Genomic DNA, 27,060 nt, shown 5'->3' on the forward strand with positions numbered 1-27,060 from the left:
AGTGAGATCATTAGGTTTGCTTTTTAAAAAACATCTTTCTTGTAGCATTTTACTGGGTGATTCGGGCTTGGGATAAACTGGTGGCAGTTCACCTGTTAGGGCATCATCTCAGTATTTCAGGTGAGAGATAATAAAAATCTGACCCTGGGCAATAGCAGTAAGAAAAATGGAAATGGCAAGGATGGTGGGGGACGGTACACTGAGGGGAGGGTAAGGAACAGGTCGCAGGTCAAAGCAACAATCCTGGGTGACCGGTTAAATGTTGGGGGAGAGGAAAAGAGAGGGGATGGAGTTGTCTCCAGAAAGAGTGGCCTCAGGAGAAACGGGTTGTACGGGGATGGGGTGGGGTGGGGCGGGCAGAATCTATTGGGGAAATGGTGCCTTTGGTGTTGGTTTGGTACAGGTGAGTGGGCCTGAATGATAGTCACGGAAATCCCAAAGCATGATGTAAAAACTAAGGAAATTTGAAAAGTAATAAACATGGGAAAAAAATGAAAAATCGGATTTATGGGAGATTTGTATGGCTTATATTGGAGAATAATTAGGACTGAAGCTAACTACGTGGAAGTTATTGGCATATAAATGGTATTTGAGGCCAGAGGAGAAAGGGTGAGGTGAGCCCAAGGAGAAAGGCCAGCTTTAAACAAAACAAAACAAAACAAAGCAAACAAAGAAATAGGACACAGAGTTAAATCTGAATGCCAGATTATACAATAAATAATTGTTTAGTATATTCCATGTGTGGACACGTTTAAGACATACTTGTCCTAAAAATTGTGTATTATTTATCTGAAATTCAAATTTAATTGGTCACCTGTATTTAATCTGGCAACCATAACAGCGGCTGCACACAGAAATGTCAGCAGAGACCAGGCAGGCCTTTCAGATGGTGAGGTGATGTGTGAGACACGGGGGTGTGCTGGAGGCTGGGTGACCCAGAACACCTGTCCTTCATTCTCAGGGGTCGCTGCTACCCAGTTCCCGCTGATTGGGTTTGCAGACATGGCCTTGAGGGTGTCTGACATTCTGATATTTCAAAACAGAATAGAAATATGTATTTTAATGTGTATTTAAAAATATATAATATTTTGAATATCGATATTAAAACCGGTCAATTGGGCTGGCTGAGTGCAGTGGCTCATGCCTGTAATCCCAGCACTTTGGGAGACTGAGGCGGGAGGATCTCTAGAAGTCAGGAGGCTGAGACCAGCCGGGGCACCATAGCAAGTCCCCATCTTTACAAAAAAATAGAATACATTAGTCAGGTGTAGTGACCTACGCCTATAATCCCAGATACTTGGGAGGTCAAGGCAAGAGGATTGCTTGAGCCCAGGAGTTTGAGGCTGCAGCGAACTACGATAGCACCACTGCGCTCCAGCCTGGGTGGCAGAGTGAGACTCTGTCTCTCTTTAAATAAATAAGTAAATAAATTAAGTGGGCAACCAATGAAAAGAAAAACATTGTGAAATACAAAGCAGCTCTGCGGGTTCCACTGTTTGCAGCCTCCGAGCTAATTTCTAAAGTGGGTGTAGCAGGTTTTTACTCTGTAAATTATGGTGATTCGCTGGTCAGCGTAGATGGTACTTGTGTGTGGGGAAGGGATGATGGCAGCAGATGTTTTCCTTTTGCAAAAAGTGAAATGTGGGAGTGACTTCTTTGGCCATGACTTCATGGTCTCTCACTTCAGAGCCATTTGTAGTAAAATTTTTATAGTTTTAAAAATATGATTCTGAACAATTTTTGTTAGAGTTATTTTGGGATTTTAAAATAGTTTTTTAGTTGTATATATTGTAGAATTCTTAAAATTATACAACGATAATTTATAAAAATGCATACAATTATAATTCATAAAATTACATCTCCACTGGCCATTCTCCTGCAGCTGGGAGCAGTTGACACCAACAGGGCTACATCCCAGTGCTGACCTGCTCTGCAGGACCCAAGGAAGGGGAGCATAGCCTACCAGCCTTTTTGGGTAGCCCAGCGGCAGCATCTGGGGCTTCGAAGGCTTTCATCAGAAAATTGTGGGCGGAAACTTCCAGGGGTTTGCTCTGAGCTTCTCGAGACTTCTCAGTTTCAGATACAAAGTGAGTGGGTGTTTCTCTGAGAAGCAGAATCAGAGAGAGAGAGAGAGAGAGATAGAGAAAGAGAGAGGTGTTTCCCTTAGCTATGGAAACTCTATAAGAGAGATCCAGCTTCCCTTCTCTTGAGCAGTCAGCAACAGGAGTCCCGTCCTTGACACCTCAGCCTCTACAGGATTAGGAAGAAGACCATTTGCCGGGGCTGGCTGGAGTCACCGGCTGCCATGCAGCAGCCCTTCAATTACCCATATCCCCAGATCTACTGGGTGGACAGCAGTGCCAGCTCTCCCTGGGCCCCTCCAGGCACAGTGCTTCCCTGTCCAACCTCTGTGCCCAGAAGGCCTGGTCAAAGGAGACCGCCGCCGCCGCCGCCGCCACTACCCCCTCCACCACCACCGCCACCACTGCCTCCACTGCCACTGCCACCCCTGAAGAAAAGAGGGAACCACAGCACAGGCCTGTGTCTCCTTGTGATGTTTTTCATGGTTCTGGTTGCCTTGGTAGGATTGGGACTGGGGATGTTTCAGCTCTTCCACCTTCAGAAGGAGCTGGCAGAACTCCGAGAGGTAAGCCTGCTGGTGGACTGCCGTGCCCTGGAGGCACCGGGCATAAGGGGGTGCAGGGCCCACTGCCTAGCTTGCCAAGTACTTTTCAATTCTTTTTTTTTTTTTTTTTTTTTTTCTTAGAAATGGGTTGTTCTAGTTATTCTATTCTATAGGCAGAGAAATGGAGGCTCATATGAGTGAGGGGAATATTTTTTGTTTTGTAAAGAATCAGAGCCCAACAGTTTTCTTTTCCTCGTGTGTCAGCTCAGTCTGTTGAACCACTTCCTGCCTCGTACCTAGTGATTTAAGGAGTAACAAACAAACAAACAAACCAAACTTTTAAGTTTTGCTTGGAAGTAAATTTGTTCAGATGACCAAACTGAATCTTGAAAGTACTTAAAATATTGGTACGATTCCAAATCACAAAACTGAGGGACAGTGAAGCAAAATTGCTTGGCCAAAGCCTGCATTAGCAAAAGTTCTGAGGTATTTGGATTCTCTTTCCAGGGCTTGGTTTATTTGACAATTCTGCCTCTTTTGCTTAAAGAATTTTATTTTTATTATACATCTTTTCTCTTTCTCTTTTGCTAGTCTACCAGCCAGAGGCATACAGCATCATCTGTGGACAAGCAAATAGGTGAGTCCTTTTTCGTGGGCACATTGAGTTCCCAAAGATAATCCTCAGCACTGAACCATGTTAATGGAATGCCTTATATTCTGTCCTACAGCTTGGCTCATGTATGCTATGAGAGGAATTCTGGCTAATTCTGAATCAATATGATTCCTTGAGCTGCTTTAAAAATGTGAAGTGAATTGAATTGCTCACAATCAGTATAGCTGAGCACTGCACACAATTCAAAATCACTTTCACTTGACTTTGGGAAGAGAAACACATACACAACCTGGACCTTTGCCCCCTGAGGAATGGCTCCAGGCCTGTCTCCTTCTACAGACATCTTGGTCCTGTCACACATGCCAGTGGCTTTGACTCCTGGGAAGAGAAGGCGAGGTGAAGGCAGAGATAGATGTTTCTCAGAAATGTCCTCTCCTCTTGCCGTCATTCAAAGGACGTTCAGCTTCACCCACAGAGACGGTCATGAGGTACCCTTGATCACAAAGGAAAACCCTTTGGTGACATGTTGAACACTGATCTCATGAAATTTCAGGGCATAGTTTTGCAAGCTCTGTACAGATAGATTTTATGACTCACTTCACTAGTCTAAGATTCACTGAAATTTCAGATTTAGATTTACAATGAGATTCATTGAATTTTTAGAGTTGGAAGGAAGCTTAGAATATATCCAGTCCAGTCATTCCATCTTTTGGAAGAGAAACAAAATACCAGACAGATTAGGTGAACACGCCCAAGACCACTGGTATGGAACTGGGGCTGGAAGGAACACAGGCTCTCGATGCCTCGTCACCTACAGGGCTTTCTAGTACATGGACTGGTGTCTCATTAAGTAGGGAAACTCCTGACTCTCTGCAGTGACCATGGAATGAGAAGTAGATGAAAAGCAGAATACCTCTGCAAAGAGAATAGGTAAATGTCATCCTTAGAAACTCAGAAGCAAGCAGAAGGCAGCACTGGCCATCTGTTAAGTGGAGCAAGTTTCAGTTTCTCCGGATGCGGCTACTGCAGGCGATCCAGTCGCCTGTCTACTATCCCAGATTGTCAAGTTCTTCTAGGAGCCACTGTTGGATGCTCTGGCTCCTGCGTCTGTGCCCTAATCCTTAAACGTTAGAGCGTCCATATGTACACGAGCAGAGTGGAAACATCGGTTAGAAAAGTAAAGCCTCTGGAGGATGTCTTAAGTAAGATCATTGTGAAAATCTGTGGAATGGGCCTGCTCCGATAGGTACCTAATTACTCATCTTTTACCCACTCTCTGCAGTCAGTTTAGTGATTAAAAGGCAAATGATCAGATGAGTCAGGTCTGTATACCCCGTAAGCAATTATCTTCTCTAGATCAACCCAGATGGACCAGAAATTGGTAAATTATCACATGGAAATCACATTAGTAATTTTACTAATAAGAAAAGAGATGCAAATTAAAATAATGCAAATTAAAAATAGGGAATACCAAGTTTTCATCAAATTGGTAAAGATTTGAGAGAAAAGAGCCTGTTCAAACATTTGTTTCAGCCAGTGTACATGTAAATTGCTATAGCTTTCTCTGAAGAGCACTTTGGAAATACAATCAAAAGCTTGGAACTAATAGTTTACGTTGTAATCCCATTGCTAAGAATTTATCTTAAGAAAATGATCAGAGATGTGCCTGTGCCTGAAGATTTACATAGAAGGATGTTCGTTACTTCCTTATGAGCCTATTTATAATAAACAGTTCAGAAGAAACTTGAATGCCTCATATACGTTATGGTGTATTCAGACGAGTGCTTAATAAGCAGCAACTAAAAATGATGTATCAGAAGGACATTTAATGCCTTGGAGATGGTGCACTCTATTGTTAGATAAAAAGACAAGTTACATAAGGGTATGTTTAGTTTCATACTGACTATGTAAGCATGTATGCACATTTTTATATTCTTAGAAAGGATCTAGAAAGTTTTCTATACTGACGGACTCACAGGGCTTTTCTCTGAGAGATACTATGATAGATTATTTACACTCTTTAATTGCCTCCTTTTTACATTTTCCATTTTTTTTCAGTTAACTAATTAAATATCTTATTCATTCACATCTGTGGGGCTAGATGTTGGGTGGTGGATGCTGATTGAGGATGAGTGAGCCCGGGGACCTGTCCTTACGGAGCTTTTAGCGTGGTGAAGAAGCTAAAAAAAAGCCAGCAAACAGACCATGCAATTTCAAAGTTGTACTCAGTGCAACCTGAGATGGAATGGTCTGGAGAGCCCTCTCTAAGGAGGTGTTGTTTACGCCGACACCCGTGGGGGTCTGCAGCCGCAGAGTGAAGGGCTGTGTGCAGGTGCTGTGGAGCATGGTGGGGCTGGGAGAGAGCACTTCAGTGCTGGGAATGGCACGTGCAGAAACCCTGGGGCAGGAAGCACTCATCACCAGTGTCTAGGATATATCTGCAGTTTATTTATTCCAGTATTTGTATAGCAGATATTCTTAGTGAGTGTCTTCTGTGAGAATAACGTTGTCCTAGGCTCTGTGAGGGATGTAAAGACACGTGGTTCTCTCTTCCGTTTCCTGCCGGTGCATGGCTGAGTGCCAGATTAATTGCTCGGATGGTTTGCGGTGTAGGAATGCAGAGGAGACTCAGTTTTGCCTTTCCTGTTCACTAACACCTCCTTCGTGGTGGGGCGTCTTGGGTGACTACAGAGGTCATGATTGCTCAGGCAGTGTTCTCTGTGGATTGGGCCATTCTCACACCATGTGTGAGTTTTACAGGCTAATCATGAATCTGACATAGACAAGCACTTTGTGTGAATATTAATTGATGTCTCAGTTAGCTGAATTCATTAGCTAAGTGGCAGCTGTCTGCCTTGTCTGAAATAGTTGAAGTCAGAGAAATAGTGTCTGTTTTGAGAACTTCCATTTTTGTCTGTCCTTCCATTTAATTTGTCCAGCATTTGCTAGTAACATATCCTGTGTTAGAAACTGGGCTACTCTGGTGAATTCAACATATTGTAAGAAACTTGTCATTATTTGAGGGGAATAAGATAAGTTATGTAGTTATCCCAGAGAAGAGGAGTCAGAAAGAGCGGGAAAACAGAGTGATCCTAGATTTCAAAAGAGGGGAAGATCGGATTTGATCAAAAAAGGCTGAGAGGGTTCCCCAAAGAAAGAGATATATTAGATAGTCCTTATGGGATGTTTAGGAATTTGACACAGAAATCTGTTTGAAAGAACATTATGGGCAGAAGACGTGGCATGAACAAAGGCACACAGGAAGGGAAGTGGGGGTACACGTAGGCCACGGAACTCCCATTGTGTGGCAGTGCCCAGTGGGAGTGAGGAGAGAAGGCTGGGTAGATTGGCTGGGATTGTGTGATGAGGAGACTTGTATACAACTGCATCTTCGGGAAGGAGCCATTAAAGGTGTTTGAAGCCTTGGTGATATGAGGTGATTGTCTGAGTTCTTAATATAATTCATTTGGAGCAGAGTGTAAAATGTCACTGGCGGAAGACCTGGTGACACGCAGACAGATCAGTAGTCTTCAGTCTCTGTCCTGTAAATCTTAGGGACGAGAGAATCAGAGTGGACAGAGGCCTGGAATTGGAGTCAGGAGTCCAGGGTGTGGTCCCATCTCTGATACTGTCTAGCTGGGTCTTCTTGGACTAGTTACCCAACTTCTATGCTCATTTTGCAATCGATAAGGTGGGATAATAATACATACCTCAAACGGTCATGGTGAGTTCTAAATGCAGTAACTGACATGACAGCTCTTTATGAATAAATGTTTGTATTATGTTTCATTGTAACATTATAATTTATGCATATGTCAATCATAATTTTGTTTGTTTTTTACTTCTTCGTTTCTGAAATATAGACTACTGTGAGTCCTACAGTTCAGATTTACAGGATTAGTATATGTTAGACTGTTGGCATTTATGGTTTTAAAATCTTTTCTTTTAAATGATGGGATTTAGGCCGGGTGTGGTGGCTCACTCCAGCACTTAGGATGGCTGAGGCAGGCAGATCACCTGAGGTCGGGAGTTCGAGACCAGCCTGACCAACATGGAGAAACCCTGTCTCTACCAAAAATACAAAATTATCTGGGTGTGGTGGTGCATGCCTGTAATCCCAGCTAACTTGGGAGGCTGAGGCAGGAGAATTGCTTGAATCCAGGAGGTGAAGGTTGCAGTGAGCCAAGATCGCACCATTGCACTTCAGCCTGAGCAACAAGAGTGAAACTCTGTCTCCAAAAAAAAAAAAAAAAAAAAAAGATGAGATTTAAATTCCCACCAAAATAATCATTGGTATTTCATTTTAACATGTATTTTTCCTCTCTCTATCACACAGGCCACCCTAGTCCACCGCCTGAAAGAAAGGAGCTGAGGAAAGTGGCCCATTTAACAGGTCTGTATCTGGAAGGTACAGGTGGGGTTTGGGAAAGCTTTTGGCAACAGACAGAATGGCTGCTTGGTTTCATTACCGGGCTTTAGAGAGTTGTTACTTCCTGGTGATAGTATTTGAACCCAACAATACTAACATCTTTCTTGTCAAGTCAGTCTTACAAACATACTTTGAGCCCCTATTCTCTGGGCAAGGGCCTCTTCTAAATTGGAGACCTGGCTGATTATGACATGACCCCCGTCCATGACCTCATTCTTTTCAGTCATTCATTCCCAAGTCCCTTGGGGACTGGGGGCACAGATCAAAAAGGTGAGAGCTGAGAAGGTGAGGAATGAGGACTTATTTTCATCAGTGCTTTCTTGGTTTTCTGGAAGAGATCTACTCTGCTTTGTCCAAGAGTATAAATAGGAGTGAGAAGGGAAACTCAGTCCTGTCACTTGCTGACTTTCAGCCTGTGCCTGCGAAGTGGCGTGAAATGATATGGTATGGGCACTCCCATTGTAAACTTCATAAATAACCGAGAAGTGGATAAATATCACAGAAAGTGGTAGGCTATTGTCCCTGGTATTATTTAGGCAGAAATTGTAGAATGACCCAGTCAGATCAGCAGACACTTATTGAGTACCTGCTGTGTGCCAATTTTGGGATGTGAAAATGAGTAACACATGGCTCTTGCCCCCAAGGAGCTTGACATCTAATAGGAAAGACAGGCACTTATGATGATTTTAGTACTGCAGAGATTTAGGTTATGTTCATGATGCTGTGGGGATACAAAGAAAACGGAACTATAGCCCAAATTGAGGAGCTGAAAAATTCTTACTGCAGGTGAGAAGATGGACCAGATGGTTCCTAAGATCCTTCCCAACTTTAGAACTTTAGAGTTCCTTGGATTTGGCTTTTTCTTTCAGGAAAGGACCTCAAAGCCTAGTAGTTTTGGTGTTAGTTCTGAAAATAATAAAATCTTTGTTCCAGAGAGCTAATATTTTCTTTTTTTTTTTTTTTTTGAGACGGAGTTTCACTCTTGTTACCCAGGCTGGAGTGCAATGGCGCGATCTCGGCTCACCGCAACCTCCGCCTCCTGGGTTCAGGCAATTCTCCTGCCTCAGTCTCCTGAGTAGCTGGGATTACAGGCACACGCCACCATGCCCAGCTAATTTTTTGTATTTTTAGTAGAGATGGGGTTTCACCATGTTGACCAGGATGATCTCGATCTCTTGACCTTGTGATCCACCTGCCTCGGCCTCCCAAAGTGCTGGGATTACAGGTGTGAGCCACCGCGCCCGGCCCGAGAGCTAATATTTTCTAATAATTTTTTACTGCAATTGATTGGGGTATATACTATCGTTCTAATTGTGTGGATGACAAAACAGGACAACAATGTTTAAGAAATTCTGTGATGGATCAAGTTCTGGCCCCTCAGCCAGTTCTATACAGGCTGTGTCATTCTGGGTAAAACATTTGTTCAAGGAAGGATCCACAGTTTTGCCATAGAAACTTGGTTTGTTGCATGCATAACATTCTTGGCTAAAAACTCCTTTTGAATTTATTTCAGGCAAGCCCAACTCAAGGTCCATGCCTCTGGAATGGGAAGACACCTATGGAATTGTCCTGCTTTCTGGAGTGAAGTATAAGAAGGGTGGCCTTGTGATCAATGAAACTGGGCTGTATTTTGTATATTCCAAAGTATACTTTCGGGGTCAGTCTTGCAACAACCTGCCCCTGAGCCACAAGGTCTACATGAGGAACTCTAAGTATCCCCAGGATCTGGTGATGATGGAGGGGAAGATGATGAGCTACTGCACTGCTGGGCAGATGTGGGCTCGCAGCAGCTACCTGGGGGCAGTGTTCAATCTTACCAGTGCTGATCATTTATATGTCAATGTATCTGAGCTCTCTCTGGTCAATTTTGAGGAATCTCAGACATTTTTTGGCTTATATAAGCTCTAGGAAAAGCACTTTGGGATTCTTTCCATTATGATTCTTTGTTACATGCACTGAAAATGTTGTATTCAATGGGGGTCTTCTTACGCCCATTTGAGGTCAAGTAAGAAGACATGAAAGACATGAACTAAGTGGACCTTGAGACCACAAGTTTCAAAAAGTCTGTAGCTCCTCATTCACCTCGCGTTTATGAGCCAGACAAATGGAGGAATATGACTGAAGAACATCTGGGCTGCCATGTGAAGAGGCAGAGGCGTGGAAAAGCAGCTGCCAGGTGTTCTACATTCATCTTCAGTGCCCGAAAGTATTTGGGCACATTGAAAAGGACACCTTTTAACTCACCTCTCAGGGTGGGCCTTGCTACCTCAAGGGTGACTGTCTTTCTGATACATGGTTGTGACATGAGTGTTTAAGGGATGGGAAAGGAGGGCTAGAGGCTTGCATAATAAGCTAAACGGGCTGAAAGAGGCCGACGCTCCACTAGCAGCGTCTTCACTTCTAAACACACAGCCCGAGCCATCGCTGATAGTAACAGAGAAGCAAGAGAGATATTTTGAGGACCCATTCCATTCCTAACACAGCATGTGTATTTCCAGTGCAATCGTAGGGTGTGTGTCTGTGTGCGTGTGTGTGTGTGTGTGTAACTAAAGAGAGAATGTAGAGATTGTGAAATACATATTAGGAAAATACGTGTGGTTGGCATTTGGTGATAGAGTTTGAATGCTTCTTGACAATAAACTCTAATAGTTCTTAAAAATCATTGATTTTCAGCTACTGATGAAGTTTTTCTATAATATAATAAATATTTATACAGATGTATATTTTTGGGAAAAGAAAACGTAATATAAAGTATATGTTAGGATACAGATCATTTTTAGCAAATATTTTACTAATATTTGAATTTTTTGCTTATTGTTTCTTTCTTCCATGGTTTCTTTATTCATTACGATGCCAGACCACTTTAAGAAGAATTTGTTGGGGTGAGAAGAACTATGAGGCCATCTTTCCACCTTTGCCAGGTCTTCCTTCTCTCTACACATTTGCTTCCCTCTTCACCTCCCAGAGATTCCATTACCAATATTATGACCAGTGTTAAGCTTACCCGATTTTCCATAGATTTGATGAGAAATTATCTTTTCCTGAAGGCAGAACCAGGGCACAGTGGAAAGGGCACATATTTTGGGTTTAAAAACTTAGATTTGAATCTTTGTTTTTCCATGGACTACCTATGTAATCACTGGTCAGGTCTCTTGACCTTCCTTGAACAGAAAAAGAGCTGATGTGTACAAAAAATACAGACACATAGAACATCAAAAAATGGTGTCTACCATTACTAATCGGCCATTCTATTGGAGCCGCTTCGTTCTCCAGAGGCTACTGATCTGTGGGATCCGTCTCAGCACGTGGTTTCTCGTATTCTCATACTTGTTACTCACGATGGCCTTTTCCTAGTTTCTTAACTACTCATTGTCATGGGTGCTCCCTAGACTTCGTTATCATTAAAAATTACAGTAACTCCTTTGACATTTGATTTCAGATGTCTTATTTTCACAGCATCATCTCCTATTATTCTAGTGGAATTGGTCCAACATTTTCTTTACGAAAATATTTTTGAAAATATTAAGACTTCTAATTAATGATCTTTCTTATTTTCATATATATATATATATATATCAGCTCCTTCCACATCTTCATTTCTCTCTATGTCCAGCATATTGCATCATCTGTCATGACCTCCAGTACCTTGGAAAGACTCTGAACTCCAAAATACTCTCTTCCTCCACTGTATTCCCTTTCCAAAAATTCTATTTTCTTTAAGCTGTCATCCCAGCAGCTGGATGTTGCTGGACAAAAATTACCCAAACAGGCTGCCTAGTGTTATTTTATTTTTATCTAATGTGAATTTAAATCAATCAATTACTGATCTGTCACTGATTGAGTTTTATTTTTTGATTGATTTGAATAGGTAGTACATGTGCCTGGTATAAAGGCAGAGGCAAGGAAAACCGCTGGGTCACCAGAGTCAAAACTATCATTTAGAAAATGTTCAAATACTTGTTGAATACGTTAACAAACAAAACCAAGGCTTCAGGTTGAAAGTTGTCATCTGCTCTCCCTAAAACTCTTGCATTCATTCATCTGCTCTGGAGGGTCAGGTTCCTTAGCAGGTGCCTCCTGGAGAAATTCCAGTAGGCGCATTTACCCTTCCTATGGCTGACTGCTGGACTGTATTCCCAGCCCTGAGGGTGAAATCCTCCTCATCCACTCTCTCCCCTTCTGGCTTCAACTATCAAGTATGCCAGTTCCAAAGGGTCACGGGAAGTTTGCTAGACCATGATTCTTTTGCAAATGGACCCTTCTAGATAATGGTACCAGAGCACAGTGTAAGGGGGAAGGGCCTGAGCGTCCTGAGCTGAACTGATGCTGTAGCTGGTAATGATACTACTGGCGCTTTCATCTGCCTAAGTCTGAGCTGCACTAGGATGCCTTTGGGACTTTCTGAAGGTAGAACTGTAGCTCACTATGCTTTATTGATTCCAGAGAAGAGGTACTGACAGTCCCTTTAGGAACCTTAATTTTTTTTTTAACCTCAGTTGGAACATATGGAATGTAAAAAATTCAAAGCTTTTTAATATGTTCATTGGAAACTGGATTGGCATTGTTCCTTTATGAAATGCTGAACCCAAAGTAGAACGCCCCGTAAACACATACATACGTAAAGGTGCTTCTCGTTCAGCAGTTTGAGGTTTTCCTTTTTTTCTCTTTTCAAGCAACCAAAAGCACATGAAACCCACCTCTTTTCTCAGTCCCCAGTGTGGTGACTTTGTCTTCTCTGAAGTAGGTTTTGACTTACCACAGCTTAACAGGAAAAGAGCTCTATTGTGGGGGCATCATTGCGAGTGTGACTTAAGTGAAACAGTCGCTCATAGAAAGAGGAGAATTGGAGAGAGAAGCTGCCCGCCACCCCCACTCCCCAAAGTCATTGTATAAACTTTCCTTAGTGGGTTAAGCCCTAGACTTGCCCTGGTCCTTATCTAAGGAAGTATGGAGGCCACATGTTGAATTACATTTTTCTAAGGGGTCTGGGTAAGTTCTGGTGTTTGTAGAGATACATTTTTACATTCTGATTTCTTTTTCTTTTCCAAGGTTTTGGATCATCCAAAGACAGAATGTGGGGATTCTAGAAAAGGGAAATTAGAACCCCATTCCTTAAGGGAGAGGGTTCAGAAATAAATCCTATTTAGAAATAGTAAGTCATTGATGGTACAGGGACCTTTGGGATTCACTTGGAAACTAATCTGCCTTGGCAATGTAGATGGCTAAGTGGGTACTCTGTCCTTACAGGTTCACTCAGAACACAGGAAAGAATCACCCCAGTGATGACTTTCTCACTTTTACCAAAGTTTCCCCTTTCCTGGGAAACATTTTTCTAGAGTTCTGGCTGGTACATCAGAAAAAGGGCAATGCAGATATTCCTCCTCCCCTGCTTGGACGTTCCTTCGGCCCTATGGGATCACCCCTTTCTTCTAATTCTCCATAGAATGACATACGCCTCCATTTCACATTCTGTGGAAAGTTTAGTCTTCAAGTTTTCTGAGAATTTCAGGGAAGACCCTCACTCCGTTGGACAGTCCACATTGTCGCAAATGTCCTGGCTTTCACTGGTCTCTGCAGTGGACATGCTGTCTACGTTCCTGACACGCCCACTGTGGAATGCCTTTGTTGCCAACCAGGCATCGCTGCCTCAAGTTGCTGTGTATAAAATTAACTGAAGGTTTGAGGCAATGAAGACACATTACCTTATGACAACACAGAATAAACTACACCTAAAAATGAGTATTAGACATCACCACCATTCCCCAGATTTGCCACAAGTATCTCCTTAAACGTACCATTAGAAGTTCTAGTATTTGAAATAGTATAAGGACTTTCATTCATTCATTTATTCACTCAACAAGTGTTTATTGAATGTCTACCATGTACCAGAAACTTCCTTAGGTACTATGGATACAATGATATAAACGAAATCCATATGGAGTTGTATTTTAATGGAGAAATGGTAGACAATGAAAATAAGCAAATTAATAAGTCATGTGGTAGGAAGTGCTATGAAGAGTAAGTAAGGTAATGCAGTAGGGAGTGATGGAGGCAGGATGTTTGTATGATAAGTTGTGAAAGAACAAGCCACATGGACATCTAGGGAAGAGCACGCCAAGCAGAGAAACTGCAAGTGCAAAATCTTAAGACCAAAAGTGTTTCGTGTATTGGAGTGAGCTGGCAGGAAGCAATGCTGAGGAGGTATTCAGGGACCACGTGGTGCAGGGTCCTGGAAACTTCGGAAAGCAGCGTGGATTTTCTTCTACGTGTGATGGAAAGTCACTAGAGGACTAAGAGCAGAGAGTGATATGACCTAATTTACAGCGTAAAACGACTATTCTGGTTGCTTATGAAGAATAGACTGTGGTGCGTCAAGACCGAGTTGGGAGACTGGTAAAAAGGCTACTTCCGCAACCTGGATGAGAGGTCATGGTGGCTTGAACTAGGGTGTTGATTATAATAAAGTGGTGAAGAAGTACTTTTGATGCTAGAGCTAACAAGATTTGCTAATGGACTGGATGTGGGAGTGAATGAAATAAAAATTCTCTGATTTTGGGTCCAGTCAGCATGTGTGTGTAAACATGTGTATGTGTGTGAACACACGTGCATGTGTAAAGTGTGGTCTGGGTGGATACTGGTGACACCTTATTGTTTTGGGGTTTCGCTGCTGTCATGTGGGAGGCACAGTCTGTGATACAGGCAGAGAACTCCGTTTCCTGCTACACATTCCTGGCTTTGTACCAAGCGCTGCTCATCTCCTGAGAGTCAAGTGTACAGAGAAACCAGCCTCTAGGTTCTTCACGAGGTCTGCTTATGGATATAACTTCTTTGTAACAGCCTTGACGAGGAAGGAAAACAGTGTGATTTAAGACTGCCATGTATAAACCCGAAGCTGCCACTCCAGATGCCAAATATCCTCATCACAGGTCTTGGATTCAGAAGTAATCATTAGAAATCATATCAGTCACCTTCCCTTCTAAGGTGGAAGTCCTCTTTGCCACGTTTCCAACAGATGGCCATACAGCCTCTGCTTGAAGACTTTCTGGAGAAGGAGCTCAGTGAAATGTGAGGGAGCCCATTCTGCACTGGATTATATTATTACACTGTAGGAATCTCTTTCTTAGATTTAATTGAAATCCTCTGCATTATAACTTCCAAACACTGGCCATAGTTTTTTGCTGCCTCATACCTCGATAGCATGAAATAGCAAACAAATCTCTCTCCTGTACCTTATTTTGTTCAAATTTCACTACGATCCTGTAAGGTAAATTGTTGCCCTCGTTTTATACATGAAAACAACTGGAAGGTGACATGGCTAATACATGGTGGTGCTGCGACTTCATCCTGGTTATCTAGCTCTAAGATTTATCTTTAGAGTTTCCATACGCAAAGAGATTTCTTAGAATTCTGCCTTATGTGACGGCACTCACCATAAGCCTCATTCCGTTATTTTTCAGTGACAACTCTTATTTAACATTCATCTCTTTGCTTTTCAATTTCAGTCTCACTTTGCCAAATATCTATAACTCTGTACTATATAATATAAATATATCATAATATGTTAATAAATATGTATTTGAGACCATGACCCAATAGATAGTAGTCTTTTTTGGTCTCTAGTTTCTTCCTGACAGTTACTAGTTTCTCTCTCTCTCTCTCTCTCTCTCTCTCTCTCTCTCTCTCTCTCTCTCTCTCAATCTCCTGTGATCTAACTGAATTGCTTCTATTGCCTCAGCACCACCAGTAGCATCCTAGTTTTAATAAGAGAAGAAGGAAAGAAATTGAGCTTGGGATCAGAGGGCCTGGGATTGAGTTCAGCCCCTGCTACTCAACTAGCGATGTGTGTGACCTTGAGTGAGTCACATGAGCATCTTGAGACTCGCCCTCTGTAAAGTGAGGAAGCCGATTTGTATTCTCATGGCTTTATAGGAATGCTGTTACTGCCAGATGCAATGAAGCCAGTTTGTGACTGGGAAATGCATTCCTGAAGGTAAGTCAGTGGAATTGTTATATTCCTCAGCAACTTTCCTGATAGAGTCGTTGTTAAAAAGAATTCTGACTGTTCAATATTCCCACAAAATTGACCATCCATAATCATGCCACACATGAAATGTCATCAACCATAAAAAAAAAAACAAAACAGGAACAATGGGCAGGTAAATCTCATCCTCTGGGTATAAAACTAAAAGAATACTATCTTATATTGGCATAACCTTTAGAAATATCTTCTCATACCTCTAGTCTTTATTATTTTTTTAATGTGAGATAATACACAGAAAAGCAGCTGTATGTGTCATATTCTGTATAAATATTAGTTGAATACATTAATATATTTTGTGTCTAGTATATGCACAGATTAATATAATTAGCCTTTTTTTTTTTTTTTTTTGCGACAGAGTCTTGCTTTGTTGCCCAGGCTGGAGTGCTGGGGCATGATCTCAGCTCATTGCAATCTCCACCTCCTGGGTTCAAGCAATTCTCTTTCCTCAGCCTCCTGAGTAACTGAGAGTATAGGTGACTGCCACCCTGCCCAGCTAATTTTTGCATTTTTAGTAGAGATGGGATTTCACCATGTTGGCCAGGCTGGTCTTGAACTTCTGACATCAAGTGATCCTCCTGCCTCGGTTTTCCAAAGTGCTGGGATTAGAATGTGAGCCACCACGAACGGCCTGATTAGCCTTTTTGATGCCTATATTTTTATCCTGAAACAAAATTAAATAGGGTGATATTTAAATGCTTGACTGCGGTAGCATAGTGCTTAAACTCATTGTTATCCTGATACATAATCAAAGCCTTCACTCCCCCTGGGTTAACCCACGGGCTGTGAATTGCTGAGGGAATCCCCCTCCTCCAGTGCTGCTTGCCACAGAGGGAATACAACTTCTTGGTTCTTATGCTGCAGCCCTGGCTTTTGGTTAGTGAACCACTTCAAGGACAAAGTCAGTTGAAGTAAAAGGCATTCTTGATACTATTAAGATTTTTAATGTCCACACGTGTAAAACATTGAATGCGAGACAAGAGTTTTTGCAAGGAGAGTAGAGAATTGGATAAGCATCTATTGGCATCTCAAATGTTTCTATGGGCCTGAATCTTTTGGTTTTATTTTCTTTAGGACTCAATTTTCTCACATACTCCACCCAGACACCACTCCTGCACCACTGCCAGTCTGTTGGAACTTCATACACATTTTCCAGAAGGAAAAGTTTCGAAGTTGGTCCTGATTGGAAGAAAAGGTTGCTGGAAGATTCAGGAAGCTACAGAGAAGCTTGTCTCTGGCCCTAAATACATGAACTAAGATTCTAGACTTTTCCAGCAGAGATTAAAGATCGTAGAGACTGGGGATTCTGGTAACATGAAATGTGTTTGCAACCCAACTTCATTGAGAAGAGACGACAGTTTTGACTAGCTGGTGAGAAGGAGACACAAGGTGTTAAACAGAACTCTGAAGTGTGAACTACAAGGAAAGACTTATCTCAAACCTCAGCATCCTCTTTGCATCATTTTGGTGGTCTGTGTTCTGGCTTCTAAGAAAGTCTGTCTTGGCAGGGGGCTGGGAGGGGTGGTGACCAGAAGAAAGCTGTCAGGGGGCTGGGAGGGGTGGTGACCAGAAGAAAGCTGTCAGGGGCTGGGAGGGGTGGTGAGGGGTGGTGACCAGAAGAAAGCCGTCAGGGGGCTGGGAGGGGTGGTGACCAGAAGAAAGCTGTCAGGGGCTGGGAGGGGTGGTGAGGGGTGGTGACCAGAAGAAAGCCGTCAGGGGGCTGGGAGGGGTGGTGACCAGAAGAAAGCCGTCAGGGGGCTGGGAGGGGTGGTGACCAGAAGAAAGCCGTCAGGGGGCTGGGAGGGGTGGTGACCAGAAGAAAGCCGTCAGGGGCTGGGAGGGGTGGTGAGGGGTGGTGACCAGAAGAAAGCCGTCAGGGGGCTGGGAGGGGTGGTGACCAGAAGAAAGCTGTCAGGGGGCTGGGAGGGGTGGTGACCAGAAGAAAGCTGTCAGGGGGCTGGGAGGGGTGGTGACCAGAAGAAAGCCGTCAGGGGCTGGGACGGTTCATACTTCCCATAGTGCTTTGTTCTTGGGTTCCCTGAGGTCGTTGACTAGGCTGGCCAATTAGCTCTTTCTAACTTTCCAAAAGTACAGGAAAAGACTGCTTTTGGAGGGAGTTCTGGAAGGCAGTGTCGTCAGTGGGAGGAGGTGTCCGGACAGCTGGATTCACTTTTGAAAGAAAGATGAGTGTGGTCATGATTTGGCCTCCCTACTCCCGAGTTCACATTTATGACTCACTAGATGAATAAGAATATCAACTTTTTATCTAAAAATAATTGGACACAAGATTCGTTCTTAACCTGAGTCAAATTATGGAGTATACATAGCACAATAACAGTTTTAATTTTTGACTCCCCTTTTGTAAGGATTATGCAAATCACCCTACATGTAAGTCTACTCATCCTCATCGACCACAAGTCAAGCATTGCTAACTCAATTTTGTAAATTAAAAACTGACTGAGGTTCAGAGAGGGTAAGTAATTTTCCCAAAGTCACAGCAGAACTAGGATTCAAGAGCAGGCTGGTTTGGTCCAAGCACTCTTACCTCACATTCCCAGAGGCGTGTGAACCACAGCAACTCCATCTTAAAGAGGAGCTGGGTAAAATGAAGCTGGGACCTGCTGGGCTGCATTCGAGGATGGTTAAGGCATCCTAAGTCACAGGAGTCGTTCTAAGTCACGGGAGGTCGGCACAAGATACGGGTCATAAAGACCTTGCTGATAAAACAGGTTACAGTAAAGAAGTCAACTAAATCCCACCAAAACCAAGATGGGCATGAGAGTGACCTCTGGTCGTCCTCACTGCTACTCCCATCAGTGCCATGGCAGTTTACGAGTGCCATGGCAATGTGAGGAAGTTACGCTATATGGTCTAAAAAGGGGAGGCATGACTAATCCACCCCTGGTTTAGCATATCATCAAGAAATAACCATAAAAATGGGCAACCATCAGCCCTCGGGGCTGCTCTGTCTATGGAGTAGCTATTCTGTGTGTGTGTGTGTGTGTGTGTGTGTGTGTGTGTGTTTGAGATAGAGTCTCACTCTGTTGCCAGGCTGGAGTGCAGTGGCGTGATCTTGGCTCACTGCAACCTCTGCCTTCTGGGTTCAAGTGATTCTCCTGTCTCAGCCTCCCGAGTAACTGATATTACAGGCGCACGCCACCATGCCCGCCTATTTTTTTTTTTAATTGTATTTTTAGTAGAGATGGGGTTTTGCCATGTTGGCCAGGCTGGTCTCAAACTTCTGATCTCAGGTGATCCACCTGCCTTGGCCTCCCAAAGTGCTGGGATTACAGGCGTGAGCCACCGCGCCCAGCCAGAGTAGCTATTCTTTTATTCCTTTACTTTCTTAATAAACCTGCTTTCACTTTTCACTGCAGACTCGCCCTGAATTAGTTCTTGTGCGAGATCCAAGAACCCTCTCGTGGGGTCTGGATCTGACCCCTTTCCTGTGACGTATTTCTGGTGACCACAGAAGGGACTGTAATGCAGACACCCTGACCCAACGGCTACCTTTGGGTAAGTGTTGGGGTTCTGTGACAATACTGTCCCATTGTAATGTCAATATTCTTTATTTATTCAACAAACATTTGTTAAACACTAGGTCCCAAGTGTTGTTTAGGGAATAGATGGTGAACAAGACAGATACGTGTTCCTTTCTCCCTTTAAATTTACAGCCCAGTTTGGGGGAGTGGGGAAGATAAATGGAAAAAGTAAACAAGCAAGTGGAGAGAATTAAAATAGAATTATATTTTGAAGGAAAGAGAGACAAGGTAACCACATTAGAAGGAAGTCTCTCTGAGGAAGTATCATTTAAAATGCCAGTGCACTTATTAGGTGAAAGAGCGTTTTAGGTAGAGAAAACAGCTTTTCGCAGGACTGCTTTGGTATTTTGGATAGAGCAGTGCATTACTGTGTGGGACTGTAATACACATAGAAATACACTTAGCATTCCTAGGCGCCTAAATGACAGCAGGTCTCCTCGTCAGTGACAACCAAATCTCACCCCTATTCATTTCCAGACTGCCCTCTGCGGGTGCCTTCCTTCTGTTGTTGAAAACCACCGGGCAAGAGCTGCGATCCAAACATAAGAAAAAGCTTGGCACGTAGCAGGAAGAAAGGGGCGTGTGTGGCCGGGAAAGAGGGGATGGCAAGAGACTGCTGGGGGGGGGAGACGGACTCGGATTCAGTAGCGCTTTGTAAACTGGGGTGAGGAGTTTGGGTTATGTTGTTAGTACTAAGGGAAGTCACTGACAAGCAGAGTTTGTTTTTCAGGGGAATTGGAGAGAAGTGGAAAATTTTGACATGTTTTGATAGAGTTTCAGCCCCTCTGGGTGTTGGGTGCATGGGAAAGAGATGAATCAAGGATTACACCTACTATTTTTTACTCTGTTTCTTTCACAGCACCTATGGTAATTATTTCCTAGACTTTTTTTTTTTTTCCTGTTTGTCTATTTCTCCAGTTAGGTCCACATCTACTTTTATTCTGGTGTTTGACGTAAATTATTTCTCTGCTAAGGATCATTTTGGTTATTCCCAAATTTTGCTCTTTGCAAAAAAAAAAAAAAAAAAAAAAAAGCTACAGTGTTCACACACGTCTTTGTGCATTTCCCTAGGATAAAAAGGTAGAATCGAAAGGGCAAGGCATAAGCTATACATTATAACTTTCTTTTTTGAAACAGAGTCTCATGTTGCCCAGGCTGGAGTGCAATGGGGAGATCTCGGCTCACTGCAACCTCCGTCTCCTGGGTTCAAGTGATTCTCCTGCCTCAGCCTCCCAAGTATCTGGGATTACAGGCCTGTGCCACCATGCCTGGCAAATTTTGTATTTTTAGTAGAGATGAGGTTTCGCCATGTTGGCCAGGTTGGTCTCAAACTCCTAACCTCGTGATCCTCCTGCCTCGGCCTCCCAAAGTGCTAGGATTACAGGTATGAGCCACCACATCCGGCTTGTTATAACTTGATGAATATTGTCAAATTGCTCACTATAATTGTACCAATTTACATTCCCACCCACGTCATGTAGGGGTATGTTTTCTCTATACTGTATGTACTAATAACGTCATTTGCAGAAATTTTTATGACTGGCAGGCAAAAATGACATTTTATTAAAATTTGCATTTAAAAAATATTTGAGAAGTGGATACTTTTATTTTTAGCTTTATTTATTGCCGTTTATAATTGTTCTCTAGTGAATTGCCTAATACAGTTTACTCACTTAAATTAAGTTACTGTCTTTTTGTTACGGGTTTTGTTACTAGTGGTGAATCTGTATGAGTCTGCAGCAAACTTGATCCTTGCCTCCTTGGAAGAAAAAATTCAGCTGAGGGACAGAAGTAGATTTTAGGCAGAGGGAGAGACCGAAGCAAGCTTTAGAGCAGGAGTGAGAGTTTATTAAAAAGTTTTAGAGAAGGAGCAAAAGAAAGCAAAATCACTTGGAAGAGGGCCAAGGGGACGGCTTGAGAGATCCAAGTGGCCGTTGAAACCTTGGCTCGGGATTTTTATACATTGGCTTGGTTTTGGGGTTTGCATTTTGGGGTTGGCTCTCTACATGTGCAGTGGCCTGCTGATACCTGGGAGGGGCCACATGCAAAGGGCCACACACTGCGGTTGCGTGCACGCTCTCTAGGGTCGATTTTCCTTTACCAGTCAAAATCCCCGAGGAAGGTCACACATCTGCCATTTTGCCTCTTCATGCACGTGCTCGAGCCTGCTCACCCAACTCATGAGGTCTTATCAAGGGAGCTGCTAGTCACCAGCTACAGGTGTTTTCTATTTATCAGGAGCCTGTCTTCCTCTGGCTCTGGCTGTAACCAATTCTCATTACAGAGTCACCTGACATTCCGGGGGGCGGGCCCTCTCCTCTCCTGTTCACGTAAGTCTAAGAGTTTATGGTCTCTCTTTATATGACATGAAAGTAACTCTTTATCTGTTGCACCTATTACAAATGTTTCCTCCAGTTGTGTATTCTGTTAACTTTTTCCATGCAGAAAGTTTAACTTTTTAAAGCAAATCTCCTATTTCCCTTATAGCTTCTTGTCACGCTTAGACTTACCTCACCTCGTAATTGTTGAATATACTTTTCTCTGTTTGTTTCTAATATAAAGTTTTTGTGGTGTGTTAGCTTCAGGATGTATTTAAAAATCTATTTTTATTTACCGTGGGGGAGGGAGTAAACTTAAATTTTTTCAAAATAGAGACGTGATAACAAAAAACACCATTTAAAAAATTCTCAGGCCAGGCGCAGTGGCTCACGCCTGTAATCCCAACACTTTGGGAGGCCGAGGTGGGTGGATCACGAGGTCAAGAGATCAAGACCATCCTGACCAATATGGTGAAACCCCGTCTCTTCTAAAAATACAAAAATTAGCTGGGTGTGGTGGCGCGCGCCAGTAGTCCCAGCTACTCGGGAGACTGGGGCAGGAGAATTGTTGGAACCTGGGAGGCGGAGGTTGCAGTGAGCTGAGATTGTACCACTGCCCTCCAGCCTGGCAACGAAGCGAGACTCCATCTCAAAAAAAAAAAAAAAAGATTCTCATTCATTTGAAATGACAGTACTGTTTTAGTCTAAGCTTCCCTTTATGCTTGGGTTTGGTTCTGAACTCTCTTCGGTTCTTTTGATCTCATTTATTACTGGACTAATGACTTTATTTTAATAAATATATTATTGAATGTATTTTAATATACATGTCTACTCAAGCATATATGTTAAATATATTTAAATATGTATTTTTATAACATTTTTCTTCAAAGTGCATTTGGCAAATTTTGCGTTTTTCTTCTTTATATAGATTTTATAATCAATTTGCCAAATGCTCCTCCCTCCCACCCCTCTGCCATATTCTATTGTATTTGATTAGAATTACATGGAATTTATTCTAATTTAACTTGGGAAGGAATTCGAGTGCCTTACACTACAAAGTCTACCTTTCTATGAAAATCTGGTATGAATGTGCTAGAGTTAAAATACTTGGATTTTGTTTTTCTTATTCATTGATGGTTTCCATCTCCTTGAACTCAAACCATCAAATATTGCTTTCCCAAAAGGTCTTGCTTTCAGATTGCTACCCCCAGGTACATAATAAAATGGTAGCTGTCAATGAAGGTGCTGGCTGATAATTGGGAAGTAAGCTAGGGACAGTTCATTTCTTACTCGTTGGCCTCTGACTGAGTCTTTTTGCTTCCCCCGATCTGCCTTGGCCCTGCAGTCTGGGCTTCCCAGACTTCTGGAGGCACTAGTGGGAGATGCGGGGCCAGAGGAGAGGAGGAATCTGGAACTTCTCTGCCTTCCTCCCTGACTCACACTGCAGCCCCACCAACAGCTGCGTCCTCTCCGTGGCTCCGCTACTGTCTGAGAGGCTGGCTTTGACTCCAGCCTCTGCAAGTGGCCACTGGGTCTTTCTGTTTTTTTGTTTTTTGTGAGACAGAGCCTCGCTCTGTTGCCAGGCGCCAGGCTGGAGTGCAGTGGCGCGATCTCGGCTCATTGCAACCTCCGCCTCCCAGGTTCAAGCAATTCTCCTGCCTCAGCCTCCTGAGTAGCTGGGATTACAGGTGTGCGCCACCACACCCAGCTAATTTGGTTGAGCCCTCAGTGATACACATCTTTTCAAAGGTGTTTTGAATTCATAAAGACATAGGACGAACTTTCATAACAAGTCTATGAAGCATATGGGGTAGTTAGGTCCACTGGGAGAATTTCAGGCAGGACAGCTGTTGTGGGGCTGAGATTCTGTAGTCAGTAGCAGGGAGGAGGAGAAGGAGGAGGTTGGTGAGGAAGACAGAGAGGAAAAACTCGGTAATTTAACCCCGAATTTATAACAGTGGCCATTCTAGGTACTTTCAAACAACAATCTTGCACGGTAGATATTATTTCCATTTCTACAGATGAGAAAACACAGATGCACGCACATACACGGATGTCATACTGTAAGTAGCCAAACCATGGTCTACCTACACAATTTTGCTTCTGAAATCCAAAGAAACAAATATTTTACAGTATTGCAGTGGTGAAATTCATATTAAATGGACAACTTTTTCCTAGTACTCCTGCTGTCTTGCCCACACTGACCACTTGGGAGGTCCAGAAATGGCTCTTTACGCTGCCTGGGCCTCTGTCTACCTGTTGGCTACAAAGCCTTGGCCACGCCTGTAAAGTCTTGTTATTACAGCATCTGATTTTGATTATCGGTAGTTTTTTGTCTTTAAAGAACATTATTCACTAATGTTTCTTTCAACTTTTTTTAAAATCTAATTTTACTCTTTCTCAACTCAAACTGAAAGTGGGTCGAAGTAGGCCCCAGACGTTTAGACTTGCTCAAGATAATGGAATAGGCAACATTTCTACCTGGTGATCTCTTCTCACTTCTGGGGATTTTTCCCTTTGTTTTTGACACCCCTTACCTAAGGAGCTGCACCACTTCAGGCCAGGAGACTCCATCTGTTTCTGTCTTTATCTTTTGCCTTTTATCAAAATTCAGCCTTCCTGAGTTTCACTCTCTGACGTGATAATGGGAGGTGATTGAATGAGTTCAAAATTCACCCTGGAGAAAGTATTAGGCTAAAGTGTGAGTTTTCTCAGGTAACTCAGTGCCTTCACAGACTTAAAATGTGTTTTTTTCCCCTACCCATCAAAGCCATTGCAGTGGTGGAGATTATAGTAATTCCATGGGTGAGGTGGGAGAGCCTTTCAGAGAAAGGGATCTTTGACTTCAGACCCAGGTATGGCATTTAGTTCTATCTGCTCCACTCATGGGTTGTATCTGGATATTAGTTTTTAATACAAAATATGGTTTTTAAGTCATACTTTAATGTAGCCTTCGGTTCCATGAGAGTTTTCTGGGGCGGGGGCGGGGATTGATGGAAGAAAACACACATACAAGTGTGACTTATGAAGTTTTGTCATACATCAGACTTGTAACAATGAATTTTTTTTTCAGAGCTAGCTGAGGTTTTATTTTGGACCAAAAAAAAAGCATTTGAATTGTTTTGTAGCTGGAGGCATGGGCAAGAGGGGTCCCCAGGGAGTAAACTCCTCCGCAGGTGGGCTGAGGGCTAGGGCTGAGCCTCAGGGGGGTCTCCTGTTCCCTGTGTTCCCCTGCACAGGGGCCTCCTCCCTTGGCTCTGGGGCAGGCTGGGAGGGGCTGCTGTAGCTGTTCACTTGGTCAGGACATCAGAGGACTCGACTCCAGCTTCCCATTGTGGGTCTTATCTTCTTCGCAACCATGGCCCTGGTGGAGCCGGTGCGGCTGAAAGAGCTGGAGCTCACGCCAGAGCCAAAGCTGGAGCCTGGGCCGTAGCTGAGGCGGGACCCTGTGAGGCCCCCATAGGTCCAGCTCGGACCACCTGCAGAGCCGCTGGTGGTCTTCATGTGGATACTCATGTTCTGCATCCCAGACTCCAGCCAGCTCTCCTGGACCTCCAGCAGCTTCCTATAGGCACGATCTCGTTGTCCAGGGCCAGCTTGACGATCATCAGCTCCTGGTACTCACGCAGCTGCTGCGCCATGTCCTGCTTGGCCTGCTGCAGGGCGGCCTCCATCTCAGACAGCTTGGCATTGGCATCCTTAACAGGCAGCTCTCTGCGCTGCTCGGCATCTGTGATGGCGGCCTCCAGGGAAGCCCTCTGGCCTTTCAGGCCCTTAGTCTCAGCCTGGAGCCGGCTGATGTTCCGGTTCATCTCAGAGATCTCAGTCTTTGTACCCTGCAGGTCATTCTCGTGCTTCCCAGCCTGCATCTGCAGCTCCTCATACTTGATCTGGTACATGCTTTCAGCCTCAGCCGGGCTGCTGTTGGTGATCTCCTCGTACTGTGCCTTGACCTCAGCGATGATGCTGTCCGTGTCGGGGGAGCGGCTGTTGTCCATGGACAGCAGCACAGACGTGTCCGGGATCTGGGACTGTAGCTCCCGATCTCCTCTTCCTACAGCTGCCTGAGGAAGCTGATCTCATCAGTCGGCCCTTCCAGGCGAGACTCCAGCTCCACCTTGTTCATGTAAGCTTCATCCACATCCTTCCTGATGAGGAAAAATTCATTCTCCATCTCTGTAGCTTATTGATCTCATCCTCAGGCTTTTTCTTGAAGTCCTCCATCAGCCCCTGCATGCTGCCATGCTCCACCTCGAACTTCAGCTTCCCCTGGCCCAGAGTCTCCAGCTGCCGCCTCAGGTTGCTGATGTAGCTCTCCAACAGCTTGTTGTGATGCTCTGAGCCGTCTTCTGCTGCTGCAGGAGGCTCCACTTGGTCTCCAGCATCTTGTTCTGCAGCTCCAGGAAACTTACCTTATCTATGAAGGAGGCAAACTTCTTGAGGGTCTTGATCTGCTCCTTCTCCTGGGTGCACACAGCCTGGATGTTGGAGTCCACCTCTAGGCTAAGGGGGCTCAGCAGGCTCTGGTTGACCGTGACGGCAGTGATGCCCCCCGTGCCGCTGGCTCCACCATAGCCTCTGCCCAGGCCACCCCAGAAGCTGCTGCTGCCACTCAAGAGAAGCTCGAGGCGCTGATGTGGGCACTGGGCCCCACTCGTGTAGGAGCGGCTGCTGAAGGCCTGGGGGCCAGAGGTGGACACCTTGTAGGACCTCTGGGTCACCCTGATGGACATCGTGGAGGCAGGAATGGAGGCAGGTGGGCTGAACCGGGCCGAGATTCCAGAAGGACTGGAGAAGCTGCTACTTGGTGTACCAATGATTTTATCAAGTGTCAGGGAACTCTTGAGCTTGATGTGTCTCCTAACAGTCCAGCCTCTGGGTGCTCATACCTCCTTGCGTCTGAGTTTGAGAGTAGCCATACTGCACACTAGCACATTGCTTAGCAGGACAGAATTCTCAGCTGGAGTTCCCATGGATTAGCCATGGTGGATTTGGCTTAAGAGAGCTCTTCTGATGGAGAGGCAATAAGATGGGCCAAGGAGTCAGAAGCCTAGTTCCAGTTCTCCTACTATACCAGGCAGGTCCTTTTGCTTGAGTACTCTTCTATTTTACCTCTCAGTAGATGAAACACTTAGACTTGGAACATTTAGAACCTCTTCTTGGCTTCCTTCCACTGTCTGTGGGACTCTAGAATAGTAATTCTGCTTTAACTACTGCTTTATTAATTTCCCTTTATGCACAAGCAATTCCCCAGCAGTAAAGGGGTCTGAAGAGAGCACGAACAGCAGATCACCTCACTTTTGTGGTACAGCCAGGCATCTCTAGCATTCCAGCAAGCCCCCAGCACTCTTCTTCCTCCAGCCAGGGAGTAGTGCCAGCCTAATAAGGTACAAATCCAGAGAATGAAGGGGGCTGAGGAAGGGAGGGGCAGATGTTGTGAAGTGATATCCTCACAGCTCAGTGAGGGGCGGAGTCTGTCTTGTTCACCGTGGCA

At 44.0% G+C, this 27,060-nt stretch overlaps 1 protein-coding gene and 1 pseudogene across 3 annotated transcripts; one reads left to right on the plus strand and one right to left on the minus strand.

Moving 5' to 3' along the window:
- The first annotated feature begins 380 nt into the window (after positions 1-380).
- On the plus strand, positions 381-19,788 carry FASLG (Fas ligand). Of its 3 annotated transcripts, none has more exons than XR_010340485.1 (7): positions 381-2,647; positions 3,218-3,263; positions 7,576-7,632; positions 9,182-15,658; positions 16,781-17,176; positions 19,084-19,222; positions 19,726-19,788. XR_010340485.1 is itself a non-coding variant. In XM_012444703.2 (4 exons), exons 1-4 carry the CDS (start codon positions 2,306-2,308, stop codon positions 9,574-9,576), a joined length of 840 nt encoding a protein of 279 aa, XP_012300126.2. In that variant the 5' UTR covers positions 381-2,305; the 3' UTR covers positions 9,577-15,968. The 3 variants fall into 3 exon arrangements, 1 of the variants encoding a protein (XP_012300126.2); XR_010340486.1 differs by having other exon boundaries at positions 9,182-14,733; XM_012444703.2 differs by lacking the exons at positions 16,781-17,176; positions 19,084-19,222; positions 19,726-19,788 and having other exon boundaries at positions 9,182-15,968.
- A 5,084-nt stretch (positions 19,789-24,872) lies between these two features.
- LOC105711548 (keratin, type II cytoskeletal 8-like) lies at positions 24,873-26,299 on the minus strand (annotated as a pseudogene).
- Positions 26,300-27,060: the final 761 nt, after the last annotated feature.

Source organism: Aotus nancymaae, unplaced genomic scaffold (assembly GCF_030222135.1).
Source record: "Aotus nancymaae isolate 86718 unplaced genomic scaffold, 86718_ANA_hifiasm-v0.15.2.pri h1tg000108l, whole genome shotgun sequence".
Lineage (NCBI taxonomy): Eukaryota > Metazoa > Chordata > Mammalia > Primates > Aotidae > Aotus > Aotus nancymaae.